We start from the raw sequence: 17021 nt of genomic DNA, 5'->3' as shown, positions 1-17021 counted from the left end.
TTCACATGAAAATCTCTGGCTACATAGCTTTATTTCTGGAATACCTCAATAGGAAACATCTATATAGAGAGGGTGTTTGCTAAATTCTCCAATAAAGAGCTACAGGACTAGCAAAATACACGATATTTATGTATACACATATGCAGGCGTTATAGTTCAATATTTGTTTACACGTTCATAAATATTCTCGGTTCGCCCGATTCCATTGTATATATTCAGTTTACAGACATAATTTGAGGTCAGCACACTTACATCGAATACAGCAAATAGGTTACACGAAATATACGGAATCGGAATTGTGATCTCCGCCGTAATTGAGTATACTTTATAGGATAATACTGTTAGGAACGGAGCCGGACTGTGGCCGGGCCTACAGGATGCTGCAGGAGCTCTTCTCCCGGAACGGATTCACCTTCTGGGTGAAGCCGGTGAGCAGGCAGTCCTCCTCCTCATGCTCCTGCATGTACTTCATCATCAGGGAGCAGGCCTCCGAGACGGGCATCCGCTCCATCTCCACCTCCCGGCGCAGCTGCAGGTTGATGGCGCGCTGCTGTTGTAGATTCGCAGCCATGATGTCCAGGACGGCTGTCTCCGCGAGACCTATGGTGGATGCTGGGATGCTAATTCTGCCGCCGGATACAGGGAGCTGTAATGCGTATCCTTGATTTCTCCTTCGATGTTTTTCCCTCGGCTTGTGCTTTTGTAATCGTAAAAATATGCGCTTCACCTTCAACAGATGTATCTTATGGGGCGCTGAAAAATCAATATTTACCAAAGTGTGGCCGCGTTGGGGATGATGCTTCGATTTTCCGGCTTTTCCAGGCCGCTTTCAAAAGCTTTAAAGTTCTTGGGGGTGTGGAAAAAAGTTTAAACCGTTTATGCATCTTAGCAAGACATATTTTGTGTCCTGAGAATATCACCGTTAATACGCGTTTTTAGCATGAGCCACCCTTTGACTTTTAAGGACTTTCAGGATCATTCTTTTCAGCCCTATTATCTCGAAAACGACGAATTAATTTTAACTGAGCCTTACATGTTTTATTTTATTTGCTTTTTATTCCATTAATTTCAAAAATATACGTTGATCTCTGAGTTTTCAAGTGTTTCCTTTCGAAGTTAACTACGTAAGCATGCTAAAATCAGAAACTAGCTTGAAACATAATTGTTTAGTAAGTATTTTACAGACTTACTCAGGCATAAATTCGTTTGACTGCTTTGCGGCTTCCTTTTCCGGGTTGAGGTTCAACTCCTTGGCCAAGTCAGAGTCCGGTTTCCGGAAAGCATTGGCCATTATCAGGATGTTCTTAGCTATGCGCTGCTGGTCGATTCTTCTCTGGGCCGTATCTGTTCTTCTGTCGGCGTTCTCAGACATTCGCTGCTCGATCGGTAGACCCGCCCTTGGTGGCGACTGAAGTGGCTCGGGATTGGTCCATATTTCAGTGCCGGGCGTTTCCTTCCCTGTGGTTGGAGATATAGCCGGGCGTGCTGGTATCAAAGGTGAACGGACGCACACTCTGTAAGAGATCACAAAATTGATATCACAAAACTATTCAAGCAGTATTAAGGGCTTTGCCACTACCCAGTTCAATACCTCTTTCCGCATTCATAGGAACAGAAACAAACTTTTATTACAAATCCTTACAGACTAGTCACACTCTAGGCTTGTTTTCAAAAAACATTTACAAATACACATCCCATATAAACATGTTAAAAAGTAGAAAACGTCGGACATGTAGGTAATTGGTTCACTCCTTCGCCTGGGCCTCCTTGCTTGACTCATTGTCCTCATTGTTCCCGTTCGGTATCGACCTAGAACGAGTCAGAAAGGGGAGAGAACAATGAGCCAGGCCCGGAGAAGGAACTATGTACCATCCGAAGATCCCATCCCATCCCAAACATCCAGTTTAAGTAGCCCAAATATACTCCCCACTCACTTGTTAACATCCTCCAGTTTTTTAAGAAGCCGCTCGTTCTCCCGGCAGACAATCTCCTGATCCCTGAGGATGGTCTCCCGCACGGTGAAGAGATGGTTGTTTTCTTGCCTCAAGGACTCGTTCTCCACCATATAGAGCTTGACGAGCTCAGCTAGTTCGGAACCATCAAGCTCTGGCAATCGTTGTAGATCCACTTTGGGCACCGGTACTCCGCCACCGCTGCTGTTCACTCGGTCGAGTTGAAGATCCAGGAGATTCTCGGCGCCATTCGGAGCCGCTTGATGATGCAGATTCAGGGCCGCCTTCAGGTGGTCGTTCTCCATTTGGAGGGCATGGATGTCCCGCTTCAGACTGAGGATCAGTGCCTCCCTGGGATCCATCTTGATCACCGGCTTGGTGCGTATCCTCTTCGCCCGCGAAGCGTATCGCAGGGTGTTCAGGGTTTCCGCATGATTGTAGTGCGCAGGAGAAACACAGGCGATCATCAGGGTTACTCCATTCCCCGCCAAACTGTCGGCCAGCAGCTTGGTGAGCTGGCTATCCCGGTACGGAATGTGACCCGACCTCTTCTTGGAGTCGCTCAGGGAGGAGATGCAGTAGCCCAAGACCATGAGGCTCTTGTTGATGTTATTAGCCTCCTCCAACGTTTTTCCCTCGCTCATGGTCTTCTTGGTCAACTCACTGCCAGCCAGGTCCACGAAGTTGATCTTTCCGTGCTTGGAGAGAAACACCCCGCCATCCGTCTGCTGGTCGGACAGGATGTGGACCGTCAGGATGGTGTGGGACCGCGAGGAGTGATCGTTCATGGCATGCGAGCCAACAGCACGGTTCCTCATGCCTACAAGAACACAAAAATCACCATCAATTTAAAATATCCACTAGGCAGAACCCTACCCTCTTCCAGAACGGCCAGAAGATCATCCAGCTCCTCGCAGTCCACCGTAAAAAGGTTCTCCACGAAGAAACCACCCGATTTCTTGGACCAGCGCACTGCCAGCGGCTTCCTTGCACTTCCCGGATTGAGCAAATCGATTACCTTTAGGGAGATACAGATAAAAAATGCAATTCAATTTGCGAAACCAATATCGAAGTGGCAGGTGGGCAGGAAAACAAATCATTGGAAATGCCACGCAAAATGCAAGAACATATCACGCTTTGTGACAAACCACGAAAGGTGGGTGGTCAAACCACCCACCCATCCGTATCCGTCCGTTCTTAGGTGGGTGGAGCGTGCTGACATCCATTAAATAGAGGTCAATCCAATGCATGTTTGCGGGCGAGCAATCAGTATTATGGCAAATGCAATTTGGATTTAAATTGAATTTGCAGAGGTCAAGCCAATTCATTAAAGTGGGTTTAAGCCGGATCCCACTTACCCGCTCATTGTAGATTTCCATGAAGGAGGCTTTAAGCACGTAGTTAACGTCCTTGCGATTCTTAATCAATTGGAAGAGATACAAAAACGAGCGGAAGATGAGGCCATGGCGCGGATCCTTGGGATTCGGTTTGCCTACGAACTGAGGAAGAAATTACAATAGGCTCACAGGTTCTTAAGAACTCATCTCATCCTGACTTACCAAGTCCGGGGGTCCTGTGAGCGTGTGCGTTTTGCCGGAGCCCGTCTGGCCATAACAAAACGCCGTGCAACTGAATCCTTCGATGCCCATTTCAATAATGCGCTTGATACCCGAGTAGTCCAGGATGTCCTCCTGCGTGGCTCCAGGCTCAAAGACCACGTTGTAGGTGAAGACGCGCACGCTGTCGCGATTGTGCGACCTCTTTTGGCCCACGTCGTTGCCCTCCAGCTGGAGAGAATTCGTCAGTACTCCGCTTCAACCCAAAGAAGGAACGCACTTACTATGACCTGGCCGTTGCCCGGGAACTGGAGCGTCGAGCCATGACGATCACGTTTCTCCTTGTCATTCAGGGGACGCACTCGGACCACGACATTTATGTTGTCTTCGGGCGTGGAGCACTCCTCGCTGCCCGTGGATTTTGAGGCCACGATCTCCAGGGTATCGGCACTACCAATCCTGAGGAAATATAGTTATTTAAAAAAATGCGTATGTAGGAAAGTGACCCAGGCTACGCCTGTCTTTGTTTATTGACCTTAAAGGGTTTATCTGTCCAATAAATGTTAACCAGCACTCGAGAATCGACCCTTAGGGACGACTAAAAAGGATGTCAATTTCTTCGAGGACCTTGAGAATTTTTGTATCATGTTTATGGTACTTATGACTCGTGTAATTTAGTAATGCTGTTGCTATGATTCTTCTTAGACAGCTCCAAATACGGGATGTGGTATGAACTTGAACCACATTGATTGTAAGGATTTCAGTTGATATGCTTTGAACCCAAATGTCCCTCACAGTATATCATAAACTGAACGTAATCAATCAAAGGGGGGATAACTTGAACAACATTGATTTCAAGGTTGTGGCTCCCAAACTGAGAATGTCGCTCAGCCCGCCTATAATCGCAATTAATCAATCAAAGTGGAACAAAGCTTCCCTTGTTTTATGAGCTCGATTTGTTATGGCCCCTGCGAATTTCCAGAATTTGTGGATTTGCCTTGAACTTGATGGCGTTCTGACGTTCACCGGCCTATAAATAGCCAAGGCTAGGGGTGGGTGGCATGGCTCGAGGCCTTTGGGGTTTTTCTGTTTCATTTGACCCCCCTTTTCACACTAATTCGCTATTAGCCTAGGCAGGTGGGGTCAGAGGTCACATTTCAATTGGATTAACAAATTAGCTTCGGAGGAATATGTAAATACAAAGCACTAAATTATTGAGTAAGATTTCCAAAAGTTTTTGTTCCACTTGCCCGTTAACCCGGCAATTACCCAGCTTAGCTTCTGGTTTCCCATCGCCACAAGCCAAAAAGTTTCCAATACAAACAGTTTATTGAACTGCAAATAGGCCGGACAACGCGGCGTATGTGCGATGTGGCATATTGTGATTGTGAGTGGCTCTCAGCTGACATTTAACATTTTCACGTAAGTGACTTGTTAAACATTCATGCCCTAATGGGCCAAGCTTCACTCTGCCTTATTAATCAGACATGAGCTGGGCCCGCCGTGTGCTCTTGGTAAATATTTCAGAAGGCGCCAATAGAAAGGAATTAACACGAAGCCCCAGAGAGGCGACTTGAGAAGCTAACGCGCGGGAAAGTTCAATCAACTTCTGGTCTACCCCAGTCGGTCCTAAATAATTGATGGGCCACTGTAACCCCTACAAAGGTTTCGCTGAAAGCGAAAGTTTTGATTTGTTTTCGAGTGTTTCTTGAATTTCAGATAAAGAAATAGTTTATCAAGCAAATAAATGTAATTTGTTTCTTCTAAGGGATCCTTGTAAAAGTAGGTTTTAAGCTCAGTGAGCGTGTGGTGGTGAATAACTTCTACTCCTACTTATAGTTTTAGGTCGCTTTGTAACGATCTCTATGTGTTCTGGCCCTAAAATAGTTGTAAGCCTGATCAAATGAAAGCCTACTTGTAAGATTTGTTGGTGCTTGGTCCGAGTAAACATCCAATATTTGCAAAGCACCTATAGAAATCCAACGAGAAACCGCCTCCGCTTGAATCCAATGAGCAATAAAAATATGGGTTTTTTGCGCCGTTGTTTACGAGTCAAATAAAGTGTGGCGAGTGGGAAAATGGAACTCTCACTTTTGTTTCCCAGGCCCAGGCATGAATCCGAGTCCGAGCACGGGCTCCCTCGGCTTGGGTGCCGCCTGCGGGAGATATTTATTAGCCATGCAAAGTTTAGGCAACGAAATGTCAGGCTTGATTATCGGCGGGGGCGTAATTATGACCTAACTCGTGTTGCATGCCAGAAAATCCATACGGATACGAGCGCTATAGTCCATATGGGTTTTAAACCGTAAACTTACAGCAACGCACGCGAATTCACCTTCGGATATTTTGCCCAAAATGAACTAGCTAGTGAATGGAAATTTTCTGGCCTTATCTATTTCTTATATGCCGGACTGCGGCACTTCGGGCTCCAAAGTGTGTCGTCAATCAAGTGGCTATCAACGCATTAATTAATCAACAGAACGGGGCACATGCGTGCTCCAAAATAATTATAACGCCCATAATGCCGTTAGCCTGGTGGGATTAATCACTTCGTATCTATAAAATAAACCCAGGTTCCGTATATCCATTCATTAAATTACCAACTGACAAAGGTGTCAATTGCGGCCTTGTTCGTCGAAGTACTTAGCAGTCGGGGACCATAGGACCAGAAATGCTCATCTCATTATCCTGCGATAATTAGGATGAACTCCGCTCGGTTCAAACTTTATTCTCACCCACCAATCACCTTTTCTTCTCTGAATTATTAATGGTCCTGCCGAGGCCGAGGCAAGTCACAAACTGGCGCTTAACCCACTTGCCGAGGAACTGGGGTCCTTAACCTTAACTCCGTTGTGGCTGCTACACCTGAACCCACATCGAAAATAAAAACTAACATAAATGTGTCACTTTCGCTCTCGACTCCGGTCGCACACGGACAGGCGTACTATATACGGCTACAGACTTCAATATGCTTTAATTGCAAAATCGATTTGTGTCGTGCTCGTTCGGAGCCCAACCCCCGGATCTCTCAGAAAGTGTTTAGGCGGAGGCCAACTGCTCGTCCGCTTGTCTGTCCGCTTGATTGCCTGTCCGTCCGTCAGTCTCTGGGATTATTGTGCGTGGTCATTATGGTTGGCTTGTGCCTTTCCATCCACTTCCTTTGCCTCGAGGGTTTTTAATGGATCGCCTGCTAGGGTGAGCCCCTCCCGGGCTGTCGTGTTATCATTACCCCCTCTTTTTGCCCGCTCCCGCGCTGCCGCACGTTCTGATGCAAATTAATACATTTCCTCGGTACCCCCATATAGACACTTTCAATAAATAATGGCCCATATTACGACTTCGCCAAGGTTTTACAACGGAGGCGTTTTAATATTCCTGTCGCTATTAAAATTCCAAATATAAAGGTACAGTGGACAATGTGTAAATGGGAAGACTATCTGCTACAACTAATGTTCCCACCGCTATTAAAGTGCCAAGTATTGAGGTACAGTAGACAAGGAATGGTTAATGTTTATGGCTGAGCCTGTGGTGGTTGTGGAACCCAACAAGCTTGTAAAAGGTTCTTAAATGCGCTGAACTCCACTGTTCACAACTTTTCGCCTATTGATTACGGTGGGAAGCATCGCAATCCTTATCCCACACTTACTCATTCTCGCGGGAACGCAGGAAATACGGGGTGTTGTGGGAGCTACCACCTCCTCCGCCGCCTCCACTGCTCCCAGTTCCCTTCTGGGGGCTCAGGCGGCGCATGCCGTTGGTCAGACTGCGGGATCTGGGGACGCCGCTGCTACTCCCGGAGCTCTGGCGCTGATTCTGGCTGGTGGTCGTGGAGGAGGGCGTCTTCCGGGACGCCCGGGAGCCGGCTACGGGTGCCCGACCACGACGGCTGCCCGACGTTCCGGCGCTATCCGCACTGCTGCCGCCACTACTGTTCAGATGCGGAACACTCGAGGCTCGACGAACCATGGCTGCGGCCACCTAGATGCCACTGGCCGGGGAGGAGCAGGAGCAGGACGGGGGGGCGTGTGTTTGTTTAGCACTTGGCTGTCCCGTGGACATGGCACTACGTACACGCAGGTCGGCTAGTATTCAAAATTCCGTTCTCCGGCTGTCCGCGCTTCCGGTTAACCGCCGCTCGCCGCGAAAACTCAACACGAACTGGCTGCCCAAGTTCACCAGAGCAGCCTTTTTTATTCGAGCCATCAGATTTATGGTAATTTCAGCGCACGCACACCAGTGGACGGCGGGCCTGGACACGGGAGTCCACCCACCCGAGGAACACCCCCGGCACCACCTGTAATTGAACGTCGTTGTGGTTGTTGCTTCCACTCGCCAAAGGCACTCGCTGAGGGCGACCGACTCCTTCCCACAATGGCAATTAAATCTACGTGCTGTTTGGTAAACAAACCAAAACTCCCCGAATTCGGGAGGGCCATGGGTGGATGAATGGATGGACGGGCCGATGGCGGATGACCCCACCGCTGACCCTGGCGCCTTTCGTGCCCATTCATCGTGCGCGACTACAACAACATTGGCCGCCTTGTCGTGGCTTATTTGCATTTACTTTGGCATAATCAGAGTCGGGAACGTGGAATTCCTCGCAAGGTGGGTGGGTTAACCAGTATTGGATTCATAGTGGAATTCCCTGAGGGCAAAAGGGAAAGGATTTATTTTTGGATTAACAAGAACTGCTCGTACAGTTTTCTCGAATGCTAATATATTTAAATTATCCATCACATGTCGTTAATAATTTACAATCTATTATTTATACCCATCCACTTAACCGAATCCTTTTGGGAACCCTCCAATTACATATCCCAATGCCCCGCTGATTACCATATAAATTGATGAACCAATATTAGCGCTTTCGCCGGAGTGACCAAACAAATTAGGACAATTAGTTTTGATAGTTTTTGTTGTATACGTCTCACAATGTTGCATGTTTATTTTCTCATAATCCATTGCATTTCGATTTGCAGCTGGCTTTCGATTTGTTTGTGTTCTAATCATAGTCATTACATGTATATATGTGTAGAATTAGTTATGAACTATACTTGGGGACTTCTATTTATAAGTGTGTCCTATTTCCTAAGTGTTTATGGGATCTCTCGCGTACTCTAGATATTTTACAAATTGCATACGAAATATGCAGCCATCGATATTTACATACGATTTATGTGGATATAGAAATATATATGAATTATTTGATAAGCTTTCTGCAGATATTTGAATTAGCATTAGCTTAGCTTAGGCTCTCCTCGGAAAGCTTCTTTGAGCCTGGGGTAACAATCTCCCCTCAATTTTTACAATACGTTACTTTATTCTCTAGTTTTTTTTTTAGTAGTTTTTAGATAAGATATAGATATCTCATTCTCAGCCGATCGCCGAGAACAAGCGACTACATATTTTTATTAATTAATAAGCGTAATCCATTCTGTAGTGGGGTTTGTAGTTATAGTTGATTCTTTTGTGGTAGAAGGAAGCAATGACGCAGTTAATCCGTCTCCTATCATTGCGGCTTGGCGCCCTGGAAGATTCCCTCTGAGTACTTGGGTCTGCACTCGGCGCAGAACCACTTGCCCTGCGGCGCCACCATAATTCCCACACACTCGAAGTGGAACCACTCAATTAGGCAGTTGTCTCCGTCGCATGCGATCATCTCGGAGACCTCATCGTAGGGACAGCGGCAGTAGCAGTACACAGATTCTCCCTCGCGAGCGAGACGAGCGCCTGCCGGGGGTCGAATAGGGTACCGTATGTTGTTGGCCTTGAAGTACTGCAACGTGGCGAACCCGGGATTGGGCAGCAGGGCTGGTGGAATGGGTTGGTTGAAAGCAGTCGCAGCAGGCGGCGGCGGAGGTGGCTGAACCGGCAAGGCCACCGGCGCAGGCGGTGGCAGAACTGGAGGTGGTGCTGGTTGCGGAGCTGCCAGGCTGGTCACATTAATCTCCAAATCATCTTCATCAGAACTGGTGTCACTGCTGTCCGTCGGCGGAGCTGTGGCGGGCAGCAGGCTGGGGCGAATCTTGAGGGTCGGAATGGGTGGCAGGTGATCCTCTCGATCGGGCTTGTGACGCTTGGCCGAGCGAGATCCTCCTGCTCCGAGCAGCGATCGCTGCTTACTCCTCTTCCGCGACAATCCCGCCAAACCGGATCCACCATTGCTGTGAGAGTGATGGTGGTGACTATTGTTGTTATTCCGATTACGCTGTTTGGGCGGTGTGGGCAGATCCTCCTTGGCCCAGGTCAACTGTGGTGGTGGCTGTGGTTTTATCAGCTGCATTCCCACCTGTAGTGGTGGCGCAAGGACGGCGCTCATGTTTTCGTCGTCGCTCGTATAGCCATAGAACTTGTTGGGTCTTCGCTGACGTTTCGAGCGCTTCAGCTGGCCATCGGCATCGGAGCAACTGCTGCCCTCACTCATTCTGGTCATCGAAGATTGCAAGTGGCGATGGGTTAGTGGGGTGACGGGAAATAGAGAAGATTCTTGCTGAGACTGGATTGGAGTGGGTGGCTCCAAAGGCGCTATCATCCCAGGAATTCCCACCATCCTGTCCATGGGTAGAGGTGTACTAGACATCTGTGGAATCTTGCCAGACTTACACGTAGACTTGCGTTCCCGCTTCTTTTTCTTGCTTCTCACCCTTTCCCGCTTATCTGCAAAAGCAGACGCCTCCTCCGGAAGAGATGGAGTCGAAGGTCGACTGTTCTCCACAATGTCGTAATTGTTGCTCGGTCGCAGTGGTGCATGCTCCGCCAGGAGAGCCTCGCGCTTTTGGGCCAGCAATTCATTGGCCAGTTTCTGGGGATGGGAGTCGTAAAACTCTTCATCTGTATCCGAGAAAGCTGTGTCAAAATCGGACTCATTATACAGCGGTAGTTTGGGCGATGGTGGAGCGGCAGAATTATGGTTTTCATTCACGGCATTCAATTTAACGTCGTCCGCCGTATCTCGATCAGTTTGATGTCCATTTTTGAGAGACTCTGTGCTTTTCTTCAGCTTCAGAGACTTCTTACGTGACCGTTTCTGGGGCGATCCTCGAGCAATGGAACTGTCCGAGTCGTCGGAATCATCGCTGGAACTGCTGCTGTTGCTGGAACTGCAGCTACAGTTAGAGCCACAGGAACAGCTCGAAGAATCTGAGTCCGAGGAGCTGGAGCTGCTGGAACTGTCGCTATCGCTCGAGGCATTCTGCCCCGACGTTTTGGTTGATGCCTTGTCGATTAATTTTTGTTTTACGGGCGACGGTGGTGGGGTCCGATGCAACTTGCAGTAATCGTGATCGGACCAAGCAACATGAAGCTTGGCAGGCGGCTGGTTGGCCAACACGGACTCCATTTCCTCCTCCTTAGCCGTCTGATCCTCCGAGTTGACCGGCTGATTCTGGAGTAGGTTTTTCCAAATCGAGACATCCACTTGCTCTTCCTCCTTTTTGGGCTCTGATTCTTCGTCGACTTTGTTAGCATCCAAATCCTTGTCTTCCTTAGACTCCTCTAGAAGTTGTCCCTTATCCTCCGGCTTCGTCTTGCCATCGAGTTCTTCAGCATCACTTTCCGAGGATGGGGACAACATAACTTTGGGCATGTCCAGGTCATCCACAGACGATCTCATTGGCAGAACTGGCTGCTCCTGGTGGCTGCTTTTCGGTGCATCGGAGTCGCTGTCATCACTGCTATCCGACTCCGAGAGATTGGGTGCAATGAGATTAAGGTCTTCCAAGGATTCCTTGTTGCGCTTGGACTTTTTGCGCCGCTTGCGATTTTCAGATTTACTCACTGGCTGCTCCTTAAAAGTCTCCTCCGATTCCTCCTTCTTGGCAGACTCTTTGTTGGTTTCCGCCGCAGACAAGGGTTTATCTTCTTTTTCATTTCCATCTTTCGATTCCTCACCTTCTGGTTCCTTTTTGATCTCCTCCAGCTTTTGGACCGTATTATCGCAATTGGGCGGCTCCTCGGGAACTGCTTGGGGCAGTTCCTTTACCGCATGACTGCTGGCGTGCTTGAGCAGGAGTTTACGAGAAACAAATTTTTCCTCGCAGCCTTCCTCCGTGCACGCATAACGGAAATCTCCCGAGTGCATCCTTTGGTGCACCTCCAAGTAAATGGCCTTGCTGAAGACAAAGCCGCACTGTTCGCACGGGAACTGCGCCGGCGGCACACAAAAGTGGTAGACATGGCGCCAGCGCTTCTGTAGACACTGCTTGCAGCTAGCACTCTCCGTACCGTGCTTCCAAAACAGATGTTTTGAGATGTCCTGCTTGTTGCGGTAGGCAATACCGCACCGGTAGCACAAATGCAGAAGCTTGTGCTTCCAAACGTGCGACGAGAGCTTCGCCTGGCTTTGGCAATCTTCGAGACAGATGTCGCAGGCCTGGTGCTGTTTCCTCAGGTGCACCATCAGCCGAAAGGCGGAGGGCAGAGGAGCCATCTCGCACAGGCAGCACCGGAACTGGAGGTCATATACACTTCCGGCCACCTCACCCGGACAAATGTGACACAGAATCTCACTGTAGCTGTAGAAGTTCGTCTCACACATGACGCACATTATGTTCGACTTGATGTGCATCCTCCTGTTGTGGGTGTAAAGCTCCTTGTGCGTAGAGGTCACAAAGCGGCAGGTGAAACACTCGTAGATTCGCTCGTTGAAAGGCTCTGCATACTTGCCACCTTCTACGCTGCAACAACTGGCCGCGTTCATATACTCGCTCTCTAGGTGCGGGAGAAAACTTTTTAGCCTCGCCACAATCGTCTCCGCATGCAGCTCCTCTGCCGTAATGCTGTCCACTGTAGCCGTAAACCGGTGCTTGCTAATTATGTGGAGAACCAGCTGCTTTCCATTCACCGCAATTCTTCGAGCATGATTGCAGTACAGGCACATGGCATAAACGGAGTTTAAGCACAGCCTTACGAAATCAACCATGGAAAATCGATCAAGAGGACGATCCAATTGCAGATCCACCGTGTGCGTGTCAGCTCCAGCCACCATAATGCCGTCGGCAGGTGGAGGCGGCTCAATGGGAAGAGGCTCTGCAACCTTTTGGCTTTCCAGCAAAGGTTGCGCTGGTTCCACCGATTCTTCTTGTTCCTCTGTCTGGTCTCTACTATCCTCCAATTCCGGTCCATTTAAGCTGTCATCTATGTCCATGCAATCACTACCGAGGCTGTTGCGACGCACTGCATCGGGCCGGTCTTGGAATTCAGTAATCACAGCTGGTGGGGGTTCGGGCAGGTTAACGTGATTGTTATGTGGTGACGCAGGCGGCGTGAGTGACCAGCGACGTTGCTCCTCTTGTTGTGGCTGCAGTTGCTGCGGAGGATCCACCACCTGTGGCACAATATTGTCCACCTGTGCATGGGCCATGATTGCCTTTGATTGCTTTTTGGTGATTATATCCGCCTTGGTTCGCTCAATGTCCAGCTTGGTGCGCTCCAATTCAGCGAGAACGCGATTCAGCTTAGCCGAAGTCGAGTCTTCGAAGCTGACCACCGGCGGCTGAATCGAAGGTGGTGCCTCAACGGGTAAATCCTCGGGTGGTGCAGGCACAGCTTCTTCCGCCGCTTGCGTCGTTTCCAACTCCTCGTCCTCCGTATCCGTGCTGCTTAGAGCTGCATCCACTGACTTTTGAAACTCTTTGGGCACCCGCAACATGATCTTGGGCACCACCAACTTGGGAATAGGAGGCGCTGGGGGTTCTTCGACAGCCTCAGGCGCTGGAACTATTACGAGATTTAGTAACGTGTTTAATTGAGTAACTATATAACTTACTGTTCTCAACCGGGAAGGGGTTCTGAAGTTCTGGTTGCAGTGGCGCGTTCTCAAGTTCCGGCTGCGGCGGCAACTGCAATGGCAGTTGCTCCGGTATTACCTGTATTGGTGCGGGTTGTTCAACCACCTGCTGCGGTGGCGGAGGGGGAGGCAGTTCTGGCGGCCTTCGCACTTTTCTCTTTCTTCGTATCGGCTTTCGTTTGTTATTCTTGCAGCCCATGGCATGGCAACCCTTTTGGCCACACAAAGCACATGGCTGCATCAACTGGGCGCAATCGTGATCTTCGAACTCAGAGCCCTGTACGAAGGTGGCTTGGCATGTGCAACAGACGAGATGCCTTGCCCTATCCTCTGTTTTCTGCTGCAGAGCCCAAGCATCCTTGGCGAAGTGGCTCTGGTCGATATCGTGCTTGTTCTCCAGATGCAGCGATAGCTTCTCCACACTGGGATATACGTGGTTGCAATATAGGCAAATGTAGCGCTGGTGAACTTCTCGCATGTGCAGGAAAAAGTGCCAACACTGGTGCACACTGCTGCATTGCGCGCAACGGAAAAAGCGTTCCTTCTTCTGAAGCAGCTGAGAACTGCTCGTACTGACGCTCCTGATGCCGTTGCACTGGGCCTGGTGCTCGTTCAGCTGCTGGAAGCTTTCGAACTCAAACTGTAGATTGCACTTCGCACAATTTAGGACTTGGCTTTCCGTTGAGACCGGGGGTGGGCCTACATTAGGATTTCCCTGGAGACGTTGCAGGAGCAGCGAGGAGACTGAGCTACCAGTTTCGACTTTTGCCTGTTTCTCGGGTTGGCTGACGAAGGAACTTTTGCTGCGCCTGCGCTTCAGGGAAAGCTTCAGCGTCTGCACCCTTGCATTGTGCTCGCTCTCCGGGTGATCGATGACCAGCTGGGGCTGCGAGGCGGAGCTCACGGTGCTGCTCCTGCTGCTTGTGCTCCTGCTACGGCTCGCACGAACGGGTAGGATCAGGGAAAGCGGCGGCTCCTGTGGAACGATTGAGTCCTCCACTTTTGTGTTGTTGCCAATGTGGTTTGTTATCACAGACAGTTGCTTGTGCTCCTCTGGTGTTTGTTCGGGCTCCACTTGCTCCTTCTCCTCTTCCTCCTCCTGCTTCTCTTCTTTCAAAACTTGATGAGCCCCGTTAAGTTTGATCACGGGAACGACTTCTTCAGTAGATTCCTTCAGTTTGACACTATCACTGCGAACTTCATCATCTGAATCCGATTCGATTTTAATGACATTTGAGGGAGCACCTCCGTATTCGCTGCTTGGAAGATCTACATCCATGGTCAACGAAGGAGAATCCACTGTATCGGATCCGTCTAGAAGAGATTCGTCGGGAGGATGCAATGGTACTTTTTCCACTTCAGGTTCTGCATTCGAAATATCCTCACCAACAGCATCTTTATAAAGATCATTTGAGGACTGGGACTCCTCCTTTACTTCTTCGTTCTGCAAAACAGGACTGTTGGAATCTTTAATGGATAAAAACTCCTTTTCCCCACATTCCGAGTCCGTTTCCAGATCTATAACTGGCGGGGTGAATACTTTTTCCTCGTCATCACTTTCGGAATCTTCATTGACAGAGGGGCAATATTTGTCTTCTACGTCTTCACTCTCTGCTTCCTGTGGCACAATATGGACAGCCGGCTCAGCGTCTTGTGACACACTTTTTACGACTGGAAAGTCCACTGGCTGCTCTTCTTCATCGGATAAGAACTCCTTTTGGTTATCACTTAACGAATCGGCTGGGTCAACCACTTCGGTCTTTATACCACCCAAGAACTCCCCTACATGTGGAATTTTTGCGGGTTCTAGCAGCTCCTCGGGGTTATCTTCGGGCAGCTCTTGCTTGACAAGATCTGTGGATGGCGGAGCAGCGTCTGCTGGATCCAAGAGAGATGTCTCGTTCTCTGCTTTTTCTGTGGCGTCTCTCACACCGAGAGGAGATTCCGCTGCCAGCTCTGCCCCCTCCTCTAGTGTGTCTCTGCAATCCTGGCCATTTGCCAGGGTTAAGTCTATCACGTCATCGGCGCTCTTTTTCCGCTTTCCCTCGCCCTTCTTCTCCTGGGCGTTGTTGTTCTCGCTCTCCTCCTCCTCCAGGCCCAGCGCATGATGAGGCTCCTCGAAGTCGTCTTCCTCGCCGGCAGCTCCTCCTCCTGCTCCAGTGGTCGCTCCCACTTCCGAGCCCGTTCCCGATCCTGTTCCCGCTTCTCCATCATCTCGGTTAGACGTTAGCTTGGCTTGTTGCTGATCCAATGCTTCCATCATATTTTCTGCATTCACACGCTGAGCGGTCAAAAACCAAAACAAGAAAAGGGGCAAGCAAACAAGTAGAGCGTTAATCGATTAAACGCACTTTGGGCCAAAAGTGATTATATCCATTACCTTTGCATGCCGTTGGCGTTGAGTCCGTTCCGGTTCTCGCGCTCTCTCTGTTCGCCTTTCGTTGTTCTCTACGCAGCTGAAAGCGAAATGAATTTGTTATTACGTGAGATATTAGGTCTGGCGTTTGGACGAACAAAAAGAAATGTCAACAAATCTGTTTCGTTTATGCGGGGCTGTAAACCTTGTTTCCTGATCACTACATTTGTGCCGCATAAACACGACACAAAAACCACCGGTCATTGGGTGTTCTGTTGGTTAGTTTCGCAGCCCTGGCACAAAATCTAAACCCAAAATAATTCAAATACCAAAATAAATGGTAGCAAAGTGACAAAAAGCGAGAGCAACTTACTGCTAAAAATAAACGAATTTACTTGAAACGTTCTTGGAACGGACACTACACCACATGTACAGCAATTATGCACGTTTATTTACCTGCTCCTCTCCGCTTGTATTTGTTTTTGCTCTTGCTCCTTTTGCTTTTGTTTCCGTGGACGTTGTTGTTGCTGTACCCTGCTAGGTAGAATTTTCCCACAAGCCGTAGGCGGCGGAAAGAGAGAGGGGAGAGCGAGAGAGCGACGAGTTTACGCGCGCAAACCGCAAGGAGAGACGTAGCCAAAACAACAACCGATTTCACGGAAGTTCGCTGCACAACTGAACTGAACCAAAAGAGACGAAACTGAAACCGAGAGCTGAGAGATTCGCCCAGCGGATTGGACTGGGTTGGCCGAGACGGAGACGGCGGCGGCGGCGGAGAAGGGTGCCCCCACCCTTACTTATACAATTTACGCCTGGTTTCAATTGTTTATAAGCGCCCAGGACTCGCGCTGCGTTATGCAAGCGGATTTCACAACTGCACGCAATGCTTTTAGCTTCGTCCCGAGGAGCAATGCGGAATACTCGTCTTTTCGCCTTTTTGCGCGTCTCTCGTGAGGGGTACAAAATTTTCTTCTTTTTGCACGTCGCCGTCCACAATTTGCATTTTATATTCTGCTCACTCTGTGCGCGCACTTTTCCGCCGTATTTCGGTTGCAACACCTGGGGTAGTGTACGGGGATTGGATGTTTCACAATTTGGCTGCGGAGAGCGCTCGAATTACGCGTAAAAACAAGTTTTTAGCAATATATTTCGCCTTTTTTTTACAGCCAGGCCATTGAAACACGCGCAGAAGCTAGCGATGGGCGATGGTTCGATAGCTCGCGCAGCGTGCTGGTGTGACTGCCAAAAATGCAACCCTGTGGCGGGCATCGCTGCGTGGTTGTCCTGCGGTTCAGTGTAGACATATCGATAGGTGGCAAGTAGTGGCACAATAAGCTTAAATATAATTATTTGCATTACATTTAAGTAAT

The 17021-nt window shown here is 49.1% G+C and overlaps 3 protein-coding genes across 4 annotated transcripts; all 3 read right to left on the bottom strand.

Annotated features, from left to right (window-relative positions):
* LOC108022695 (guanine nucleotide-binding protein subunit gamma-1) lies at nucleotides 1-1094 on the bottom strand. The gene is made up of 2 exons (XM_044092006.2): nucleotides 773-1094; nucleotides 1-697 (listed from the first exon to the last, which is right to left on the bottom strand). Exon 2 carries the CDS (start codon nucleotides 569-571, stop codon nucleotides 371-373), a length of 201 nt encoding a protein of 66 aa, XP_043947941.1. The 5' UTR covers nucleotides 572-697; nucleotides 773-1094; the 3' UTR covers nucleotides 1-370.
* LOC108022691 (kinesin-like protein KIF12) lies at nucleotides 1037-7663 on the bottom strand. 2 transcript variants are annotated; one of them, XM_017091762.2, is made up of 8 exons: nucleotides 7155-7663; nucleotides 3793-3967; nucleotides 3512-3739; nucleotides 3311-3451; nucleotides 2829-2970; nucleotides 1935-2772; nucleotides 1191-1514; nucleotides 1037-1133 (listed from the first exon to the last, which is right to left on the bottom strand). In XM_017091762.2, the coding sequence occupies exons 1-8, from the start codon at nucleotides 7472-7474 to the stop codon at nucleotides 1121-1123; spliced, it is 2181 nt and encodes a 726-aa protein (XP_016947251.1). In that variant the 5' UTR covers nucleotides 7475-7663; the 3' UTR covers nucleotides 1037-1120. The 2 variants fall into 2 exon arrangements, with proteins under 2 accessions (XP_016947251.1, XP_016947252.1); XM_017091763.2 differs by lacking the exons at nucleotides 1037-1133; nucleotides 1191-1514 and adding an exon at nucleotides 1607-1809.
* A 540-nt stretch (nucleotides 7664-8203) lies between these two features.
* Nucleotides 8204-16871, bottom strand: LOC108022654 (uncharacterized). The gene is made up of 4 exons (XM_017091712.2): nucleotides 16108-16871; nucleotides 15676-15751; nucleotides 13275-15576; nucleotides 8204-13225 (listed from the first exon to the last, which is right to left on the bottom strand). The coding sequence occupies exons 3-4, from the start codon at nucleotides 15556-15558 to the stop codon at nucleotides 9018-9020; spliced, it is 6492 nt and encodes a 2163-aa protein (XP_016947201.1). The 5' UTR covers nucleotides 15559-15576; nucleotides 15676-15751; nucleotides 16108-16871; the 3' UTR covers nucleotides 8204-9017.
* Nucleotides 16872-17021: the final 150 nt, after the last annotated feature.

The sequence above is a fragment of the Drosophila biarmipes genome, chromosome 2R (assembly GCF_025231255.1).
Source record: "Drosophila biarmipes strain raj3 chromosome 2R, RU_DBia_V1.1, whole genome shotgun sequence".
Lineage (NCBI taxonomy): Eukaryota > Metazoa > Arthropoda > Insecta > Diptera > Drosophilidae > Drosophila > Drosophila biarmipes.
Note: the sequence above shows the minus strand (reverse complement) of the source record. Positions and strands in the feature narration are given on the sequence as shown.

Coding starts and splice junctions, on each gene's coding strand:
- LOC108022695 (XM_044092006.2), bottom strand. CDS start 571: ATGGCTGCGAATCTACAACAGCAGCGCGCCATCAACCTGCAGCTGCGC.
- LOC108022654 (XM_017091712.2), bottom strand. CDS start 15,558: ATGATGGAAGCATTGGATCAGCAACAAGCCAAGCTAACGTCTAACCGA. Junction 13,226..13,274: donor CCCCTTCCCGGTTGAGAACA/GTAAGTTATATA, acceptor ATCTCGTAATAG/TTCCAGCGCCTGAGGCTGTC.
- LOC108022691 (XM_017091762.2), bottom strand. CDS start 7,474: ATGGTTCGTCGAGCCTCGAGTGTTCCGCATCTGAACAGTAGTGGCGGC. Junction 3,968..7,154: donor CTGCGTTCCCGCGAGAATGA/GTAAGTGTGGGA, acceptor ATATTTCCTCAG/GATTGGTAGTGCCGATACCC. Junction 3,740..3,792: donor CGGGCAACGGCCAGGTCATA/GTAAGTGCGTTC, acceptor AATTCTCTCCAG/CTGGAGGGCAACGACGTGGG.